The 21,873-nt window shown below is 35.7% G+C and overlaps 1 protein-coding gene across 1 annotated transcript; it reads right to left on the bottom strand.

Moving 5' to 3' along the window:
• Positions 1-573: 573 nt before the first annotated feature.
• Positions 574-13,055, bottom strand: IBSP (integrin binding sialoprotein). The gene is made up of 7 exons (XM_010367882.2): positions 12,976-13,055; positions 10,226-10,293; positions 10,082-10,132; positions 9,909-9,986; positions 6,430-6,492; positions 2,256-2,414; positions 574-1,649 (listed from the first exon to the last, which is right to left on the bottom strand). Exons 2-7 carry the CDS (start codon positions 10,277-10,279, stop codon positions 1,101-1,103), a joined length of 954 nt encoding a protein of 317 aa, XP_010366184.1. The 5' UTR covers positions 10,280-10,293; positions 12,976-13,055; the 3' UTR covers positions 574-1,100.
• Between the last annotated feature and the right edge of the window lie 8,818 nt (positions 13,056-21,873).

Consider the following 21,873-nt stretch of genomic DNA (forward strand, 5'->3'; position numbering starts at 1 on the left):
TACCCAAAATGCAAAAATTTAGCCAGATGTGGTGGTGTATGCCTGTAATCCTAGGTACTTGGGAGGCTTAGGTAGAAGAATGGCTTGAACCCAGGAGGCAGAGGTTGTGGTGAGCCGAGATGGTGCCACTGTACTCCAGCCTGGGTGATAGAGTGAGGCTGTGTCTCAAAAAATAATTATATAATAAGGTTGAGTATTAGATAGGTAGTGAATCATTTATTTAGTATAAGTATGTCCAAAATACTTCACAAAGGCCAAATATTGCATGGGGTATACTTACACTAAAAATTATTCATTGTTTATCTGAAATTCAAATTTAATAGGCATCCTATATGTTTGTTATATCTGGCAACCCTAATAAGAGCCATTCATTCCCCTGATATATATGGCTAACCCTGCCCACAAGCATGGCAAAGTCTTAGTTATGTTGATTTAGCCAAAAGAAAATGTTTACAGTCCTCTTAGTTTTAAACCATAGTGGAAATAAGCTTTTCTCCTTTAGTGAAATAGTCTTCCATTTGTTTCACCTTTTTCCGTTCTGAATCTCTCACTTCTTTTCTTAATTATAACACATTTGAAGGATTGCATTTTTATTTGTGATAAAACTCATAGATTAGAGTATACATACAGGTCACATAAAATACATGAGGATGACAAACCTAATATACAGTGTTGCATAGGTAGTGCGATTAAGAAACTACACATTTATTGTATACAGTGTCATTAATGTCAATGAAATTCTTCTTAGAAGCACTTCTTGTACAAAGAGTATGTTTTCGCAGTTAGCAATAGTACAGTCATGTTAAAAACTACTATTCATAGAGCTACAACCTCAAACCATTCAATGGAATTTGATCTTATGAGCTGGTGTACTGCTTGATAGATGGCCCTGATTTCCAATGATCTTTCCATAACATGCCAGAAAGAAAAGAGACAAGAAGCCTATTACTTTGCAGAAGCAATTACAGAAAATTTGGAACGGTAATACCATTCCTCATTATAATATGCACATTTGTTATATTGCACCTTCCTGAGTTGAACCTTGAAAATGTTAGCCGGATGCAAAGCCAGAATGGATGAATTCATCGCAGGCTGGAGCTTCACTGGTGGTGGTAGTAATTCTGACCATCGTAGCTGTCGTAGCCTTGCCCTTTAAAGTAGCTGTACTCATCCTCGTAGGCTCGGTAATTGTCCCCACGAGGTTCCCCGTTCTCACTTTCATAGACTTCATATCCATTGTCGTATTCATTGGTGCCCGTGTATTCGTACTCCCCCTCGTATTCAACGGTGGTGGTTTTCCCAAAAGGTGGGGAGGTGGTTCTATAGACTTGTGGTGGGGTTGTAGGTTCAAACCCACCGTTTGGAGAGGTTGTTGTCTTAGAGCTGACCTTGTCCTGCCCTCTGGTTGCTGTAGTGCCTTCTGTATTGGCTCCAGTGACACTTTCTTCTTCCCCTTCTTCTCCGTTGTCTCCGCCGCTGCTGCCGTTGCCGTTTTCTGCCTCTGTGCTGTTGGTACTGGTGCCGTTTATGCCTTGTTCATTTTCATCCACTTCTGCTTCGCTTTCTTCGTTTTCATTTTCTTCCTCTTCCTCCTCTTCTTCTTCATCACTTTCCTCCTTTTTTGTAGCTTTGTTTGTTATATCCCCAGCCTGTAAGGAAACGTTTGAAAGAACCCAAATCTAGCTGTGAAAAATGTAAAACTTAAGGCCATCACTCATTCAACACAATATTCTATACTGACAGCCTTGTTCTAGGCGTCTTATTTGAATTAAAACCAATTTAATTTACAAAATGATTGGGGGCTTTAAAACTTCAGGATAAATCCCTTTGTCATGGGTTTTGATGGGGAAAGTGTGCCATTATTTACAGAAAATGCCTTTCTTGGGGGAGATTCTTCCTATCGTTTTGCTACTCACTTTCTCTGTCTTGGAATTCTCTTCCCTGGAATGTCATGGTATCTCTCAGGACCTTTTATCCATGCCTAGATATGTGTTCTTAGTCTTCCGTTATAATGTAAAAGTCAGTGTAATAACATGGGAGGAGAACTTGTCTGGCAGAAGATCCTTTCTTATTTGTAAATAGGAAAAGTGTATCTGCTCTCACTTTTTTAATGAGTTAATGAAGATAGTGTAAAATATTATGTGTATAGTGTTAGGATACCCTTAGACTCCAGTAAAAATGTTTAAAAAAGATTGAATATTACCATTATTATTAATGGTAATAATTTCATTTTGGAGGAATAATTCCACTGTTACCTTCTTGGGAAGCTGGATTGCAGCTAACCCTGTATACCATGTGCCAGGTGTGGCGTCCTCTCCATAGCCCAGTGTTGTAGCAGAAAGTGTAGTGTTCTCAGCCTCAGAGTCTTCATCTTCATTTGATTCTTCATTGTTTTCTCCTTCATTTGAAGTCTCCTGTTAGGAATATTCATAGTAAGAGAAGTTATTTTACCTAGAAGATAGTTCAAGATTTGTTGGAGCTGTGACTCATTTGTTGGAGGTTTATTATTTGGAAAAACTTTGTATCCCTCAGCTGGCTGATCACTCAAAGCCTGCCTTCGCTTATGCCATTTGCACTTCTCACTTCTAAGCGCTCAACTCCAAGTTATTTAATACTCCTTACTCCACACTATATTATGTTTTAGATATTTCTGCTTTGTATTTTGTCAATTAAAAAATATTTGTGTTTCAGGCATTTGACACATCATTTGTTTCTGTACAAAGAAGGAACTAAACACTCCAAGAAATTCTTAGTGATATATTATTGCATGAAGGCTTTTTTTGTTTGTTTGTTTGTTTTTGTTGTTGTTGTTTTTTTTTTTTTTTTGACAGAGTCTTGCTCTGTTGCCAGGCTGGAATGCAATGGTGCGATCTTGGCTCACTGCAACCTCTGCCTCCTGGGTTCAAGCGATTCTCCTGTCTCAGCCTCCCGAGTAGCTGGGACTACAGGTGCATGCCACCATACCCAGCTAATTTTTGTATTTTTAGTAGAAACAGGGTTTCACCATGTTGACCAGGATGGTCGTGATCTCTTGACCTCATGATCTGCCCACTTTGACCTCCCAAAGTGCTGGGATTACAGGCATGAGCCACTGCACCCAGTCTGCATGAAGTGTTTTAAAAAATTAATACTCTTCAAATGAATGTCTATTATAATCTTTAATATTTCATCTTTTGCCTTTATTTTGTGTTGTGAGGCAATTGTTTTTTAACTGAGTTGATCTCAGTGTAATTCGTAGGTAATATTAAAAATCAGGGTTTCCTATATATAGAATTTATTTAAACAAATACAGGAAAATTGAATTCATTTCAACACATTTTAAGAGATTGTGATAACTTTTAAAGTTTAAAACAAACAAAGAAATAAATATTTAGCCTGCCTATTATTAAAACAAAATGACTAAAGCACCACATGTTTGTTTCATCAAATTTGTAAATTTCACTATTTCAGTGAAGGGTTGCAGTACTACCAGAGTGTACCCCAAACAGTCTCCAAGCTAATTGTGTCAAATATCCCCAAAACACTGTGCTGTTTGTTTATTGTTTTATGTTTATGCTTTATTCCAACAGATCTTTCAGAGGTAGAAGGAGAAATTAATGCTAGCATCCTTAGAAAGTTCCCCAGAGTAGAATACACTATTTGCATTTGAAAAATCTGATTGGGTTATATGACTCGTATGAGGTCAAATAGACACCAGTTTATTGGTGGCAGGGTCACCACTAAAGGCCCAATATCCAACTTTTACGTTTTCTCTTACAACACCTTTTCTTTTCCCAGATACTTTATTTAAGGATGTTCCACTGCACATGAGTTAAATAGGAAAATAGGTCAATCTGTTGATGGGTATGAGGCTTCACAAATTTTATTGGATAGAAAAACAGCACTAATTTGGGCTTGCAAAGATATTATCAACTCACTAGACTGGCTAACAAGACTGAAAGAAGCAAGTGTTGGTGAGAATGTGGAGCAACCGGAACCCTCATACACTGATGGTGAGAGTTTACCTGAGTACGTCTGTTTTGGAAAGCTGGTTGCCATCTAAGGTTGAATATATGCCTTAGTAGATTTTGACTCTGAAATTTCACTTTGGGTGAAATGGCCTCCAGAAACGACTATGTGTATGTTCACCAGAAGAAGTTCTAGAAAGTTCACAGCAGCACTTTGTAATCACCCAAACTTGGAAACTACTCAACTGCCCATCAACAGAAGAATAACACATTTTGGTACATTCACATAATGAAATACTGACAATGAGAATAAATGACCTACAACTACAGAACAACATGGATGAATCTCTAAATTTGAGAGCGAAGAAGTAACACACGAAGAGTAAATGAAGTATGATCCTACATTTGTAATATACAAAAACAGGCCAAAGTATTAAGAGTCAAAATAGTGGTTGTCTTTTGTGGGGGTTTGTTAATGAATGGAATGGAACACAAGGCATGCACTGTTTTTTGATATGAGTGCTAGTTTCACTTATGTGTTCAATTTCTGAAATTTCAATGAGATGTATAATTAGGATAATTTTATTATGTATATTTCAATAAAAGTTTATTTTATGAGACTAAATAGTTTAGGAGTGGAAAAAGAAAATGTGTGATCACCAAGTAGAAAATATGCCTAAGTGTTCTCCTCATAAGACTTTTAATGAATGAAGTTTGTTGCATTTTTTCCTCTAAAGTTTCAAAACCAAACCACCAGATATTTACTGGGCACCATATATGTATAAGCAATTATGCTAGACAGCATAAGGAGATATAAAACTGGGTAGCATGGCTCTTCCCCAAAGCAGGGATTTTAACCTACGGTCATGAGGTGTCTGCAGATACATTCTGGGAAGATCTTAAATGTTCAGAGATCCTTGGCAAAATTTTGTGTGTACTTGATTTCATCAGAACCCCCAAAGAAGTCCTAGTCTTCCTCAATCCTCAACCACCACCACAACGAATGAAGAGCCACTCCCAAAAGATATGCAATCTAGTTGGGAAATGTAGTTGGCAAGGCAATTTCACAATCACTGTACAGCGAAGAGCTATAACTAAATGGATAACCCTAGCCTAGTTCTTGTGTAAGATTGCTATGTGGAACTCCAGGAGAAATTTTGTGGGATTTAGTGGGTGGCATTTTTCCTGGTACTGGCTTAACATTCTTGTAAGGCCTTCCTTCAAGCTGTTAGTGTAAATTATGATATGGGAAATGTTGCTTTTATAGTTAAAAATATACCAAACTAATGATTCGTCACCTTTCAAGTTCCCACATCATTTTGTTTTCAAGATAGCTGTTAATACATGATCCATTTTTGATTATCATTGTCTGTTCATAAATAGCACCTGAGAATACCTGAATTTAAAAGGTTCCCAAACCAGTGGATAGCTATAATTGACTATGCGGGAAGATGCATCCTAATTGGTGTGTTTCCTTAGGTAAGAATGTCAGTTATAAACATGGTAGCACAATTTCCAAGCCATGTAGATGAATCTTAGCCCGGGACTACACTAATCTATAAAACTATACGGGAAGATATTTATATACCTATGAATTTTATTGTTACCCAAAAAGACGTATCATTTTTTTGTTTTGTTTTGTTTTTGTTTTTGTTTTTTCTGCGACAGAGTCTTGATCTATTGCACAGACCGGAGTGCAGTGACAGGATCTCAGCTCACCGCAACCTCCACCTTCCAGGTTCAAGCGATTCTTGTGTCTCAGCTTCCCAAGTGACTGGAATTACAGGTGCATGCCACCACACCTGGCTAATTTTTGTATGTTTAGTAGAGACGGTGTTTCACCATGTTGGCCAGGCTGGTCTCAAACTCCTGACCTCAAGTGATCCGCCCACCTTGGCCTCTCAAAGTGTTGAGATTACAGGCGTAAGCCACCACACCAAGCCTGAAATTTTTATTAAGAAGAATAACCCTACTTTGTGAGTTATGAAAGGCTGATGAATCACAATAATACTGTAGAGGATGTAAACTAGTTTTTACATACTACCCTCTTGGTAAATTAAGTTTTAAAGTTCAGTCCTTAAAACAAGTCTTGCACTGAGTTTAGGATTATTATTCATTTGTCTTCTAACATCATGTTCTATCCACCTAAATAGAAGTAATGCTATCTGTTGCTTTTTGTCAGATTTTATACTACTTCCGTTGCTTTTTATCAGATTTTATACTACTTCTACTTAAAAGGGAGACATTTTTGGTTTTGAGCACCATTTGTAAGTAACTTCAACCCCAAACTGCAATAGTGTTTTAAACAGGTAATGTTAGTGGATTCTAATTTAAATAAAATTTTGCTTATCCAAAATAGGATATTGTGGGCAGTTAGTAAAGTGACAATGGCTATTTGCTGAGTCCAGACTGCAATAGACTAGTTTCCTATTTGTTTTTTGTGCTGTCTGCTTTATTATGAAAAGATTGCAGAATTCCTTACCTCTTCTTCCTCCTCCTCTTCTGAACTATCATCTCCATTTTCTTCGGATGAGTCACTACTGCCCTAAAAATATATATACATGTATGTATACACTTATCTGTGTACAAATGTATTCAACAGCAATTTAAATTTCCTGCTAATTGAATCACAATAAAATACACACAAATATTTACTCAATCTAATTAGTATTACCATCTTGATTGATTTGTTTACTAAGAACTGACTACATACTGATGTGAGAAAGATAGATTAGACATGCAAAATGAAGTTAGAGAAAAATAGGCATTTTACTATGATCAAGATACGAATTGGATATCCCATTTGTCAACTTCCAAAGCGTTGGCAATATATTGACACTTTTTTAATGTAAAAACTAGGGCAATGAACCACAGAATTGTTTAACTTTGAGAGAACAAGTGGATTATCTGGTCCAATTTTTAAATTTTATGGAGAATGAATCAGCAGCCTAAAAAAGTTGTGACTTCTCCAGCAGGTTCAAGGCAGACCTTGGGCTAAGATATAGTTAACATTTTAAAATTTTATTTATAAAACATAAAAGAAATCATTCAGTTTACTATAAAATGACAGTTGCTATAGATGATTCTCTTACATAGTGAGCTCTCCTGTTGAATTTAAGTTAGCATTTAATTTAACAAAATTTAATTTGCATATAATTTTTAGTGTCTTTAAATTTAATTAAAGTCAGTTACTAAAATGAAGTTAATTTATACATGTGAAGTAAAAGTCTTATGATAGAAAAAATTCATTCATTTAACTATTTAGGAGGTTATATAGAGCAACATCCCTCTAACAAGTTCAGTGTTGAATGAGAAGAAATTAAGATTTTGTATATAAAAATATAATTATAAGCTAATGAGTTTTGCTACTTTTTGAAGGGAAATGTAAATTCCAACCTAAGATTCTGTCATTTCCTTCCCTGCAATTTTTAGCTTTGATTCTGATGACCCAGTTAAGTGTCCTGCATTTAGAAAATATATCTGCAGAAGGATCTCTAATTTTTACAGATATGTATGTGTTAGAAATCAGATGTAAGACAACATTCATGTCCAGGTCCTGTGGGACTGTCCCTGCTGGCTCATTCTTCAGATGGCCACATCATCCACCCAAGGAAAGGGAATGCTTGTCACCTCAAGCCAGGAATAACCTCAGGTGGAAAAGAGAATAATTAAACCTGTTCTTCCAGTGCCGTGACCTCAACAGTTGTGCCTTCCTCTAGGGTGAATAGAGTATTATATTTGAACTGTTTCTATTTATTAGTTAACTTAATTATAGAGGACAGTATATTTATGCAATCAGAACTGTTTCTCTCAGTGGGGGGATTTCAATCACTTTACATGCTCCTTCACCTCTGTCTTTCTCCCTAGCTCAACCATATCACTCTTTGATTAGTGTCTGCAGTGAGGACACTTTAAAAGCTGTATGAAATGCCTTGAATCTTTGGCATTTTTTTTCCTATCTTTCATTTATGCCTTATTACCAATTTGTTACTAAGTCCAATTGATTCTCCAAGAAGTCTTTCATCTGTCTACACAGATAGATGAGAGAGTTCTGAACTGGAAGACAATTCCGAAAACCCACAACTCTTGTATCATAGCTGAGATGAGTCTGATAAAAGAAATGTAAGATTAAATTCTTGCCTTCTATGAGTTCACACACTAATAAAACATCATTTGAATCACAAAAAGACAATTTTTTGCAATTAAGAAGGTTAGGATGTTAAATTTACTTACACTTTCATTTCTATAGTCTAGCAGATACATAAGCTCTAGTAGATAGCTTGCTGATAACTTTGCTATCCAAATAACATATTTCATTGTAACTCGGTAGTTTAGAAATGATTGTATATAAACACAGATTTGTTTGACGAAAACATGAATTTCAAAGCCAATACAGCTTAATGCATTTTGGGGTGACAACTTGGGCACTAAATACCTAACGATACTCTTAAAGAAAATCAAATTTTGTAAAGCAGAAGAATGGGTCATGAGTACTAGGTCAGACAGTTGGATTGGGAGATATATTTTATACAATTTTATTTAAAAACTACCATCTTACAAATTCTACATTAGTTGAGATGGGCCTATCTGTATATAATTTGTGAAAAAAATTGTATACTAAAGATCTCCTTGATCTACAAACTTCAGATCTATCAATATTGAGAACTGTAATGCCTCCTAATATTTCTTCACTATGGACATTTTAATTGGCCCACACATACATATCTGTAAAAATATCCAGATGGGAATGAATATCTCTATGTACCTAATATTTCAGAAAACTCTAGGAGCTAGTCAGAGACTTGAATTTATTATCATTTCCATTTAGTTTAAAAAAGAGAATGAAGCAAACTTTCAAATGAGCACTGTTTATTTATGGGCCTGAGGTGAACCAAAGAAGGGAATACAATTCTGAAAACCCACAACTCTTGTTTCATTCATGCTCATATTTTTGTGGCCACACAAATTCCCCATAATTATGTTGGTTCTAGAAATACTTTAAAATGATCATTTCCTATCATTGTAGGGGTTAGAGATGGATTAGCCCAACATATGGTAAGATGCAATGCCAAGCCACTGTGCTGAGGCATCGTTTTCAGCATCCTGACTGCTTTTGGTGTCTCAAGAGTCCTGGGTCAAGTGGTGCATAATTGGTGTCCTGAACCCAAACTGTATAGTACTAAAAACAGTGCAATCTTAGTTTGTTGTATATTTAAAATCAACACCACACCCTCTGGTTTTCAAAGGCACCCTTCACAGGTAACCCAGCAAAATTGGAAACTCTTATTTTTAGTTTTAGTTATTTTCCTTTTTGTTTACAAATTTAAGGGATGGTTTGTTTTTCTCACAAGCTTTTTTTCATGCACGTCATGAGTTTCTCTTTTTCCTCTGCAGTTTTACCATTATAATTGTGCTCCAGTGTATGACATATTACTCTAGTGACCCACACAGATTAAGGTGAAGAAAATCTTCAGAAATTACCAATGATTATCAAAGTTTTAAAAAAATAATGACCTCTGATGTTTATGAAGTCAAATTTTCCTCTACCAATTAACGGACTCAGCAGTGCCACATGTAAACAGCTGTCTGACAGTTTTGAGTCAGCTATAATAGGACAGCCAGTGACCTTATCACTGATGGAATTGGTCAACAACTGATAAAATCTTCCACTTTTGTCTGTGAGTTAGCAAAAACACCAGAGCTCGATGTGCTACCGTATTTGTTTTTATTGTATTATTCTAGACTGTACCCAAATGACCCAAATGATTTTACTCTGTGTATATGTCTGCTTTAAAAGAGAACTTAGAAAATAAACCTTATTTCCCTAAAAACAAACTTCTTATAGTAAGCAATCTTTCTGACTGAATTTCAGTGAGAGATGAATTTAGGTGTTTTATAAATTTGATCTCCTTTAAATTATAATAGAAATTAAACTGAAGAAAAATGAATTTCTGTATTTACCTGAACTGGAAATCGTTTTAAAGGAGGATAAAAGTAGGCATGCTTGTAAAGATAATATCGTGGCCTGTACTTAAAGACCTGCAAAAACAAAATAAATGATATATTCATGTTTAATATACAATAAATACACAGCAAGTATAATCAGGCCAAGGAAGTATGCTAAAATGAATTACCCCATTTTCTTCAGAATCCTCTATTTTGACTCTTCGATGCAAATTTTTCATCTGTTTTAAAGAACATTTAATTGTGACATAATTTTTCTTTTACATAAAAAGACAAAACTGAAAATAACTGTAGGTTTTTGATAAAGAACTTACTGAGAAAGCACAGGCCATTCCCAAAATGCTGAGCAAAATTAAAGCAGTCTTCATTTTGGTGATTGCTTCTGGAATTAATGAAGTGGTAAGGTTAATAAAATATTAAAACTAAGTGCAAAACTTTTTTGCTCATACTCAAAGATGAAGTATTTAATTTGTTTTCATTTCTGTGTAATTATCACTTTGACTAATTAAACTAAATTATAGCTTTTATTTTCAAATTCTTCCTTCCATTTAAGTAACATAGAACTGACTTAACCCATCCGTTTATATAATCATGAGTTCCGTACTTGGTTTTAACCTATGTTCTGTGATTTGTCAATGGAAGACCTTTTCATTACTGCAAGAGATTTTGAATACTTAGGGTAATTCACACTGGTGTAACAGCCCTCTTAATATTGACATGGGAGTGTCAGCTAAGTGAATTGAATTGTTAGTGTAGTTGTGTGCCCTGTTTGTTTGTTTACAATTAAAAACTCGACCAGGTGTGGTGGCTCATGCCTCTAAAACCAGTACTTTGGGAGGCCAAGGTGGGCAGATCATTTGAGTCAAAGAGTTTGAGACCAGCCTGGGCAACATGGTGAAACTTGTTCTCTACAAAGAGTGCAAAACTTAGCTTGTCATGGTAGTGCACACCTGTAGGCCTAGCCACTAGAGAGGCTGAGCCTGGGAAGCCAAGGTTGCAGTGAGCTGTGTTCATACCACTGTACTGTACTCCACCCTGGGCAACAGAGTGAGATCCTGTCTCAAAAACAAAACAAAAAAGCAAAAATCACCGATAACCTATAGGCAATTTCCAGCTTCTGTATAGGTTTTGGGCTAAAAATTTATTTGTAAAATGGAAAGTAGGAGCTATTTTCCTCTGAATATCTTGGAATAATTGGTGTGTGTGTGTGTATGTGTGTGTGTGTGGTGTGTGTGTATGGGTGGGTGGATAAGACACAAAGAGAGAGGCAGAGAGGATGCTTAATACATGAAATACCACACAGCCACTCCTCTAAGGATGCTTCCATGAGAAGAGCTCTTCAGAGTTTCGCCTTGGGGTATCAGGGGCAGATTTCCTCAAATTAAATTGCTCTCCAGCTCCATTTAAGTTTTCCATCTGCTAGTGTGTGAGACTGTACTGGGATGGATTAGGAGCTCTCCAGGGTTAGGGTGACAGACATGGATGAAAATTTCATTTCTATGGAACAATTGAAGATGCAGCTCTCAAAGTGGGAATAGGGCCTGAATAATTTTGGGGCTTGGAGCCATGCAAGGAGCCTCAGTTCCACATAAATTCCTCATGAGTAAAAGGAGATAGTCAAATGCTATCCTATTTTAATTTTATTCTATTTAATAAAATTGTATTTAAAATTTTATCATAATAGGGGTTAGGCAAGGTTAGCTGAAAGCCTACTAACGCTCAGCCATTTACATTTACACACACATTTAACTGTTAGCACCTTCTCATACATAGTCACAGCTCTGGCAATATTTTGGAAGCAAAATGTAGTGGTGATGGCAATTTCCCATGAATACATTTCAAAAAGTAATATTTAAAATGTGCAAAACAATGTCATATATTGAACTCTGCTGGTAAATTTTGTGTTGTGTCATCATCAGCCAAGATTTATTGCATCCTTATTGAATATTTGACACTAAGTCCTGGAGATACTGTCTTGGGTCCTAAGTCACACTCTTTTTGTGTGGCAGAGTGAGTCTTTGGGTTTTGGTGCCCATACAGTTTCTCACAGTCCTATCTTAGTAAAAGTCCTTATTGGCCACATGGAAATAAACAGGCTTTGCTCCTGAAGGAGCCCATCTTTTTAGGCAGCACTGATTGCTATTGGGGTGGTCTAAATAATGCTTTGAACTTTGCCAGCTGTGACCAAGCCCATCAGCAAAACAGAAAGATTATTACTTTGCCACTTTATGAAAAGGGTGGGAATATTTACCATATTTTAAAGAGCTAAAAACTTAAATACATAGAATTATAGAAATAGTTTTGATTACATAAATTTCTCATAACAAACTATAAAAATAACCAGATAAAAGACGGCAGAAATAATAATAATGATACAAAGAACCAAGTAGTTCATGTAGGCAGAATTGGTTGCCTATATAAATCTAATTTTATTTACTTTGTGAGTGACGAAAAAGCAAAGACCTCTATAGTGACCACTACTAACCCAGACAGCAATTCAAACATCCTTAAAGGAGAGTTTTGAGGATTTAATTTCAAGTTTTATTGGGAAGAGTATGATAAACTACCAACAGTATTTATTTCTCTAGTTAGTACAATGTATTTTCTGTTCTGACTTTAGAGCTATAGGAAACATTAAAGCCTAATGTTTAATATGTTGAAAAGACAACATAAATACATGAAGTACAGACTAGGTGTAGTTTGTAGAGAAATATGCATATATCTAGGCAGATTTGCAAATGCAAAATAGTATTTCAATTAGGTCATCTTGAATGCATCAGAATGAGAAAACAAACAGTCAAGCTATGATGTGCAGAGAACGAAAGTAAGAAGCATAATGTAGTTTATGTGCATAATATTAAGAACTTGTTTACGTGCTGAGGTTAACAAGTTTAGCCTTTTGGAAAGAATTTAAAATCTGAAGTGCCAATTTAATGATAAATAATTATTAAACCATGTACAATGCAATAACATCATTTACATGAAAAATTCAAAGCCAAGTTCAGAAATGTAAACTGTGGAGTGTCCAATTTTATGATAATGAAGTTGTCCTATTAAATCTTACCCTCTGGCAGTCCTGGAGTGAGGAAGCAGGCTCACGGCAGTGAGTGGCACAGATTGAGTATTTCCTCTGCTCTCTCACTCACCCATCCACTTGCTCTTGCTGGCTATAAACTCTTCTTTGCCTTCCAACAGCCAATCACTGTCACGACCAAGGTGATGTCAGAACGTGGATTCTCACCAGAAAACCCCCAAACTTCAACACTTTTTCAAGACACAGGCTCAGTTGAATAAACATGAATGTGGTTCTAGAGCCAAGAGGTTTGCATTGTGGAATTTAATTGAAGGTTTAGGGGAAGATGAATAGTTTGGGTTCCGAATATATATAATAATACACTGGATTCGAATTAAAATAAATAGCAAAGGATTTAACCTTTTAAAATTTTCACAATTATGCAAGTTTTCACTATGTTGAAAGAAAGGAAAGCTTACTGTCATTAGATATAATTTTACATTAGTTTAGCTAAAAAAAGAAAGAAAAACTAAGTAATAAGGGAAAGGAGTGGATGAACAATCAGTATTTCCATATCAACTATTTTATGTTTCGTCCTGAAATATACTTTAGTGACTCATAAATTAACGTTGATATGATTAAGTCAGTCAGACTTTGTAAGATATAGTTGCTAAAACATGATGCTGAATATAAAAGTTAGAACTTTTGAGAATCATACCACTGAGAGGCAGATTTTATATTTTGTTTTGTAAATTAAATCTCTGTGGCCGGGCGCGGTGGCTCAAGCCTGTAATCCCAGCACTTTGGGAGGCCGAGGCGGGCGGATCACAAGGTCAGGAGGTCGAGACCATCCTGGCTAACACAGTGAAACCCCGTCTCCACTTAAAAAAATACAAAAAATTAGCCGGGCGAGATGGCGGCGCCTGTAGTCCCAGCTACTCGGGTGGCTGAGGCAGGAGAATGGCGTGGACCCGGGAGGCGGAGCTTGCAGTGAGCTGAGATCCAGCCACTGCACTCCAGCCTGGGCGACAGAGCGAGACTCCGTCTCAAAAAAAAAAAAAAAAAAAAAAAAAAAAAAAAAAAAAAAAATCTCTGTATATTGTCCATTTATGTGGCCCTTCCTGTCATGCATGTGAGGTCAGCTCATTTTTTTTCTTGGGCTTCCATATACCTCTTTTCTATTCATTTTCATATTTTTTTTTAATGGGGGCTATAATTTATTACTGTTATTTTCTAAATCCATAAGGCAGAATCAAAACTGGGAAATTTCAGAATACAAACTTTTCCTACTATACTTTCTCTAAACACAGGATGAAATAAAAGACATATGTTCTTAAGAATATGATAAATGTATGTCCCGGAAAAATATATGCTTGACAAATAAGAGAAGTGGTGTGCTTTACTTGAAGGGGCCCTGTAGGCAAAATGTTCTCATCTAGTGAGCTGGGCATCCTGGTTTATTATGTAACTTCTTATTTATTTATTTGTTTATTTATTATACTTTAAGTTCTAGGGTACATGTGCATAACGTGCAGGTTTGTAACGTTTTCGTATGAGTATAACAAAGTGACTAGAGCTGGCAGGAGTGATCCATCGTTTTTGAAGTGATTCATGAAAACCAACCCCACAAGGAATGAATTGATAAACTAAAGTCCTAGTTTTTTAATTTACAAAGGGAAATGTAGCTTAATAGTTTGCGTATTCTCCTAGTCCAATCATTTTATTCTTCCTCCAGTTGCGAAGTCTGCTTGAGAAATCAAAAATTAATGAATATCATTTTTAAGTTGTGTGCCAGTCACCCAATTAGATTCTTTGAATAAGTCATCTTTTCTTTCATAAAAGTTACTTGGAAAATACAAACTCATAAAAAGAGAAGTTGGATACATTCTTTCAATTTAATTCAACCCCATCAATGTAGTTTAATTTACCAAACCTTGAATTATAGAGCTTTTCACTGAGCCATACTATGATATAGGATATGAGAAGAAAAACAAAAAAAAATATGGTTTCTGTCTAAAAATTTCACAGTTGTGCAAGGCAGATAGACATACAGCCATGGGATACAGTAAGCTTGAATTACACAGCTTTTCACTGAGCCATACCGTGACATAGGATATGAGAAGAAAAACAAAAACATATGGCTTCTATCCAAAAATTTAACACTTGTTCAAGGCAGATAGACATATAGCCATGGGATACAGCAACCTAAATATCTACAAGATTCCGAGGTGCTGTGGAATGAGAGAGGTTTACTACTAATTGGCAAAAGAGCAGTGGAGCTGGGCCCTTACACAAGAGTAGGAATTTGCTAGCTTGTCAAGAAGGAGAGGTTGTCAAGAAGGAAGAGAGAAACATTCTTAGGAATGTGTTCAAAGGTTATAAAGACATATGAAACCACATAACAACACCATCCTGTATTTACTGAGCAAGGGCTCACATGCAGGTTCTTCACCTGCACTATTTCACTCATTCTTCATACACATAGAAAACAATTCTTTGAGTTTATTCCCATTAGAGAGGTGAGGTATATGAGACATAGTGCTGGTAAGTATGCCTTGTATTGCACAAGTAGTAAATGGGGAAATTCAAGGATCAAAGTCAAGTATGTCTAATTTTAGAGCCCATACTTTTAATCACTACATATTCCTGCTAGCAGATCCAGAAAACTTCAATAATTCAATAGGTTGGAATATTGTGAGTGAAAATAGTGACACATGAGGTTGGTCAGCTAGGCAAAGCCAGATGATGGAGGGACCTGTCTGTCACACGAAGGAGTATGAACTCCATCATGAAAACCAAGAAAAATAACATATTCATATTTTCAGTTGGAAAAATCTTTTGTTAACAAGGCAGCAGTGACTGAAGAAGGCAAGAGTGTTATGGAGAAGAGCAGCTCCTCTAATTGTAGTGGTCCAATAAATCAACAATAAAGTCTGAAATAATGCAGTGACAGTGGGAATGGTGAGGAGGGAACAAATGAGAGCGATGTTAAATAGATACAGTCAGTAGGACTTAGTAGAAGTAAGAGAGGTGGAGAAGCCTAGGATGACTTCTGGATTTCTGGCTTGAATAATTTTGTGAGTGGTGCAACCATGTCTTATGATGTCTTATGCAACGCCTAATAGACCACCTGCTACATTCTAGTGACTTAGCAAGGTTTTTTTGATAGTAACATGATATAATGAAAGAGGTAGAGTCTGAGACTCAAAAGTCTGAGGTTTAAATCTTGACTCTCCCACTAACTTGATTCTACCTCTTAACCATTCTGAAACTTCAATTTAAACCATCTTTAAAAAATAAGGGACTTTTCACCAAAAAGAAGAAACCAATCATTATGTGTGCCTTCACACTCATGGAGCATTCTGACCAAATAAATGAACTTGAATCTGATCAGGCCTCTATATCTACCAGGTTAGAGGAAATGCAAGAATAGAAGAACACGTAAAATAAGACCATTGAGATGCATTCAGGAAAATCAGATCATGGGCAGCTTTATTAGATGCCTTACCTCATTTCTTCAATAAAACGGAAGCAAAAATAAAAAAGAAGGAAAGGGAAACTCAAATTATAAAGACTTTAGAGACATTTCTAAAGAAATTATGAAAGAATTGGAAAAATGTTGAATGCTGATCAGCATTTTATAGTATTAAGAAATTATTGTTATTATTAAGGAATTATATTAGTATTAAGTAATTAAATAAGTATATAGTTAAGTATATATTAGTATTAAGGAATAGTATCATCACACCTGCAACTGGTGCGATTGTATTATTATTATTATTATAATTATTATTATAATTATTAGGCTTTAAAAGAATTCTTGTTTTTCAGAGATAAAATAGTTATCTGAGGGTGGAGAAATGATTAAACAAGATTGGCCATAAATTGATAATTGTCAAATTGTTGATAAATTAATGGTAATTCATGATATTCATCTCCACTTTTGTATATGTTTGAAATGATCTATAAATAGTTGTTTAAGGAAATGATAGAACTATTATAGGTGATCTCTAAGACTGTTTCAATTTATAATATACTGTGATGCCTTATTTTCAACACAGCATTAACCCTAACAAACCTTTTCCAACAGTCCTCTATCTACTAAATTGATTAGATTTATTCATGTATGCTCATTAAAGCATTTCTTCCCTAAGGAATAGTACTAGAGGAAAAGAATCACAGATCCTTACTAACTTTGCTGTTTCTATAATCAGGACTGTCCCAACAACCGTTTTTACTGCAGTTCTCATGATCATAACATTCTTCTTCATTTAAACAGGTTATAAACTTATTCCCTTAGATGGTATGTGAGCATAGGTTCATCTCACTGGCCCACCATGACCAGCTGCTGTGTAAGATGAATACATTCTGGCAAAACCCCACACTCACTGTAATGTACCTGCCACATACACTCAGTTGTCGAATCCTATTAATACCACTTTCATGTTTCCTTTGGAATCCAACCTTCTCCCTTCTTTCTTGTCAGTTCTGTCTTGGTTCAAGTTCTCATTACTACTTTTCAGGCTACAGTAGTAATATTCTAATCCCAGGCACTTTGCCTATTTCCCCTTACAATCAATTCTATGGCTATAGGATGTGGAATCAAATATTAAAATCTTAGTGCTGTCTTTTGTTAGCTTTTATTTTTAAATTTTCAAACTTTTTCAAATTTTATCTTGGAAATAACACTTAACATGAGATCTACTGTCTTAAATTTTTAAGTGTACAATACAATACTGTTAAGTATAAGCCCAATATTATACAGCAGATCTCAAGAACCTAAGTATTTCACGTAAGTGAGAGTTTATGCCTATTGATTAGCAACTTCTCATTTTCCTCTTCCACTAGCTCTGGACAACCACCATTTCACTCTTTGATTCCATGAGTTTGACTGTGTTAAATATCTCATACAAATAGAATTATGCCATTCTCGTTCTTCTGTGATTGGCTATTTCACTTAGCATAATGTCCCCAAGGTTCATCCATGTTGCCTCATATTTCAGACTTTCCCTCTTTTTTAAGGTTGAATAATATTCCATTTATGTGTATACCACATTTTCCTTATCCGTTTATTCACTGATGGACATTTAGGTTGTTTCCACATCTAGCCATTGAGAATAGTGATGCAACAAACATGGGGTGTTAGTATCTCTTTGAGATTGGATTCAAATTCCTTTGAGTAAGTACCCAGATGTAGGGTTGCTGTATCATATACAGACAATCCCCAAATTACAATGGTTTATGACTTTTTTGACATTACAGTAGAGTGAAAGTGACGCACATTCAATAGAAATCATACTTTGAGTACCCATACAACCCTTCTGTTTTTCACTTTCAGTACAGTATTCAATAAATTACATGAGATACTCAACACTTTATTATAAAATAGTCTGTATGTTAGATGATTTTGCCTAACTACAGGTTAATGTAAGTGTCCTGAGCACATTTTAAGGTAGGCTAGGCCAAGCTATGATGTTCAGTATTAAATGCAGTTTTGACTTAATGATATTTTCAACTTCCAATGGGTTTATCAGGATATAACCCCATCATAAGTTGAGGAACATCTGTAGTTCTATTTTTAATTTTTTGAGGAAACTTTATACTATTTTCTGCAGCAGCTGCAACATTTTGCCGTCCCACCAACAATGCACAAGGATTCCAGTTTCTCCACATCCTTGCCAACACTTGTACTTTTTGTTTTTATAATGGCCATCCTAACAGGTATGAGGTGCTATCTCACTGTGGTTTTTCTTTGCAATTTCCTGATGATAAGTGACATTGAGTATCTTTTTATGCACGTTGACCAAATGTATGTCTTATTTGGAGAAATGTCTATTTAAGTCTTCAGCCAATTTTTAGTTGATTTATTAGGTTTTTAAAATTGATTTGTAGGAGTTTAAAAATATATTTTTGAAACTAACCACTTATTAGATACCTGGTTTGCAAATAGTTTCTCCCATTTCATAGGCTGCCTTTTTGCTAGCTTTTAAAGACTTTGGGCAAAACTCCCTCAATGTAAAAATATCTAGACCCTACTCCCTTTCCAAACTCATTTAGTCTTTCTTGCTTGCTAGAATACATTTCAAGATGCCTTATATAAGACTCATGAATAGCCAAGACTAAAAAAGGAGATAAATACTCTTCAAATATATTTCTCACGTAAAGTCTCTTTGTAGCTCTTATTTGAAAGCTTAAGAAGCTAGAACTTTTTGGATTCTAGCTTAGAATGACATAATTTTTATGTCAAAATTTTATGACAAATTTTTCTATCAGAAAAATGTTAAAATATTGGCTATGCCAATATTATATTTATTTCTAAACTCTCTGCTATTTCTTTCATATTCTTTACATCCAGCTTGCTCTCTGAAACCAAAAGGTAATGTCTAGTTTGGGCACCAACCCTCACCTTTACAGTATTCCGCTGAGCTGTCTGGCCATAACCATAATTACTCTTTAATCCTCCATCACTAGACCCTTTGATAGGCAGTCCAAGAACATTTCATAGCCCTTTAACTCTCCTAATTTCCAGTACTCATTCTGCCTTCCATCCAGCCTTATCTGCTCAAACTTTGCCTAGGTTTTCCATCACTAAGTATCTATGTCTAGGACTTTATATAATCAGTTAACTGGTGTTGTTTATTGAGGGCTTGTAAGTCTGAGTGGTGAGGGATATAAGAGACAGGTTTCATCCTGGGAACTTAAAATAATCAAAGCTCTACCTCTTGTCTTTTGTCCCAGGCCTCCCCTGTTTACGTGAAGGTCAAATAGTACTCTTCCTAACCCCACCCAATTTCTCAGAAAAACCTTCATGTATTTCATAAGCCAGAAATAGCAAATACCAAACTTGTACCTACTATAGATGCTTATTTAAGACCATCATGTTCTCTTACTATAATATTGTGTCCTTATGCGGTGGTGGTGGTGGTGATGGATGTGTGTGTCCATGTCATCTGTTTTTTATTGTGATTTACTGAAGGGCAAGGATTGCATCTGTTTAAATTGCTTTATGTGGAGTCAGGGAAACCACATCTATGGTTATTTACATGAGACTAGAAGTTCTCATAGAATTCGACATCAGGTGAATTAGTAAGATGTCTCAATTGAGTCCTTGCCCTTTCTAAAAGAGAGGTCAAAGTTTAACACACAACACTGTTTGCAGATGATAGATCTGAGGGCAGAGTACTTGTAGACTCTTCTCTGTGATGCGATTCATGTAGCCAAAGGAAAGCTCTTGAATTCATTTCTCCCTTTCTCAATCTTCATTATTCAAGATTTAGGAATCTTGAATCAGCGAATGAAGGTTAAATCTCGCTGAATCTATCTATAGCCTTCCCAGGCAACTTTCTCTCCCAACTGTATTATCGATTTCTCCCTATTGGCTGTTTTTCATTGGCACTTAATTTTCAAGTCTCTTCCATAAAACAAACAAAAACGCCCTCTCGCTCATACACATTTACACCTAGTTTCTCGTAGATCTCTTGCTTGCTTTTCACAGCCAAGCTTCTAGAAACTTGCCAACATTTGATGACTTAATTTTTTCACCATCTACTCACTCCTCAACCTACTGCAATATCACCTTTGCCTCCACAACTCTGGAAACAGGTACCAATGACTTCTTTCTTGTTAATCAATGAGTTTTTGCTTGTTAACTAGAATGGACACTTTTCAGTCACTTTCCTACATGGTTTATATGCCAGTTCACACCACCAACTATTTCATCTTCTTTCAAAAGCTCTACCTTTCCACCATACCCATGGTACTGCACAGTCTGATTTTCCTCCTCCCTCCCTTCCTGCTACTTCTCAGGTGTTCCTGTGTGCTGTTCTTTCTCTCTTTGTCTTCTGATGTTCACATTCTCAGGGCTCTGACCTCGTCCATTTCCTCTTCTCATTCTGCAGTCTCTTTGGATGACTCTTCTCATTCTCACGGCTTCAGTTACACATCTGTTACTTTAATACAGATTTTCCTCCTTTGCTTCAGGGTCATATATCAAACTTACATAAAAATCTATATATATAAATATACAAAATATATATTATATATAATAGTATATATAGAAATTATACTATATAAATTATATATAATTTTATATATTTATATGTTATATATAATTTATATATAAATAAATACATATATTAAAATAATGTATAGTATATAATATATAGATATATAATATATATAAATATATATATAAATCTCCACTTGGAAGTTCCAAAATTATCTTAAATTCCCAACTACCTTTTTTCCTGTATTCTTTGTCCATTTGGTCAAGCTAGAAGTATGGTTGTTATCCTAATCACCTACCTGTTCCTTAACCCTACCTGCTCAATGTAGGCTTGTCCATTCCTATCAACTCTACACCCCTCAAATCTTACTGGTATCTATATCACTACTGCTATTATCTTATTTGAGGCCACTATTGCCTCATCTGAGTTAACATAAGATCCTCTTTATTGTCTTCCTTTCAAGCCATTTTTCACACTGTGGCCAAAGCAAACTTTCTAAAATACCACTAATATATTTTTAATTTCTGCTTAAAGTCTTCCATGACTGGGATACACTCAGGATACAATATCAGCTTCTCAGAATTTCCTAGAAATCCCTTCATGATCTGGCTCTTACATATGATTCCAGGCCCACCCCTTTTACATCTGTCCCTCACAGTAAGCTCAGTCATTTAAAAACATTTCACTTCCTTCTTCGCACCTCGCATCTTTTTCTCAGGGTCTCTGTACATTCTACCTTTGTCTGTCCAACTCTGGTCTGTCCTTCAGGACTCAGTTCTGAAGTCACATCCTGCAGGAAGCCTGCCCTGATTCCCATCTCAACCATGGCTGGGTCTACCTCTCCATTCGTTTCTATAGGACTCCTTTGGTGGTGCCAAACCTTCTCAGCTGTGGCTGGTCGCCTCTCTCTCATACCCTCTAGATTATGAATTGCTCAGAATAG

This window comes from Rhinopithecus roxellana, chromosome 2, assembly GCF_007565055.1.
Source record: "Rhinopithecus roxellana isolate Shanxi Qingling chromosome 2, ASM756505v1, whole genome shotgun sequence".
Lineage (NCBI taxonomy): Eukaryota > Metazoa > Chordata > Mammalia > Primates > Cercopithecidae > Rhinopithecus > Rhinopithecus roxellana.

Bases quoted from the DNA above. Each gene is read 5' to 3' on its own strand.
- IBSP (XM_010367882.2), bottom strand. From the start codon at position 10,279: ATGAAGACTGCTTTAATTTTGCTCAGCATTTTGGGAATGGCCTGTGCT. The intron at 9,987-10,081 runs GTAATTCATTTT...TTGTTTTTGCAG, and splicing joins AGGATTCTGAAGAAAATGGG to GTCTTTAAGTACAGGCCACG. The intron at 1,650-2,255 runs GTAACAGTGGAA...GTTTCCTTACAG, and splicing joins CAATCCAGCTTCCCAAGAAG to GCTGGGGATATAACAAACAA.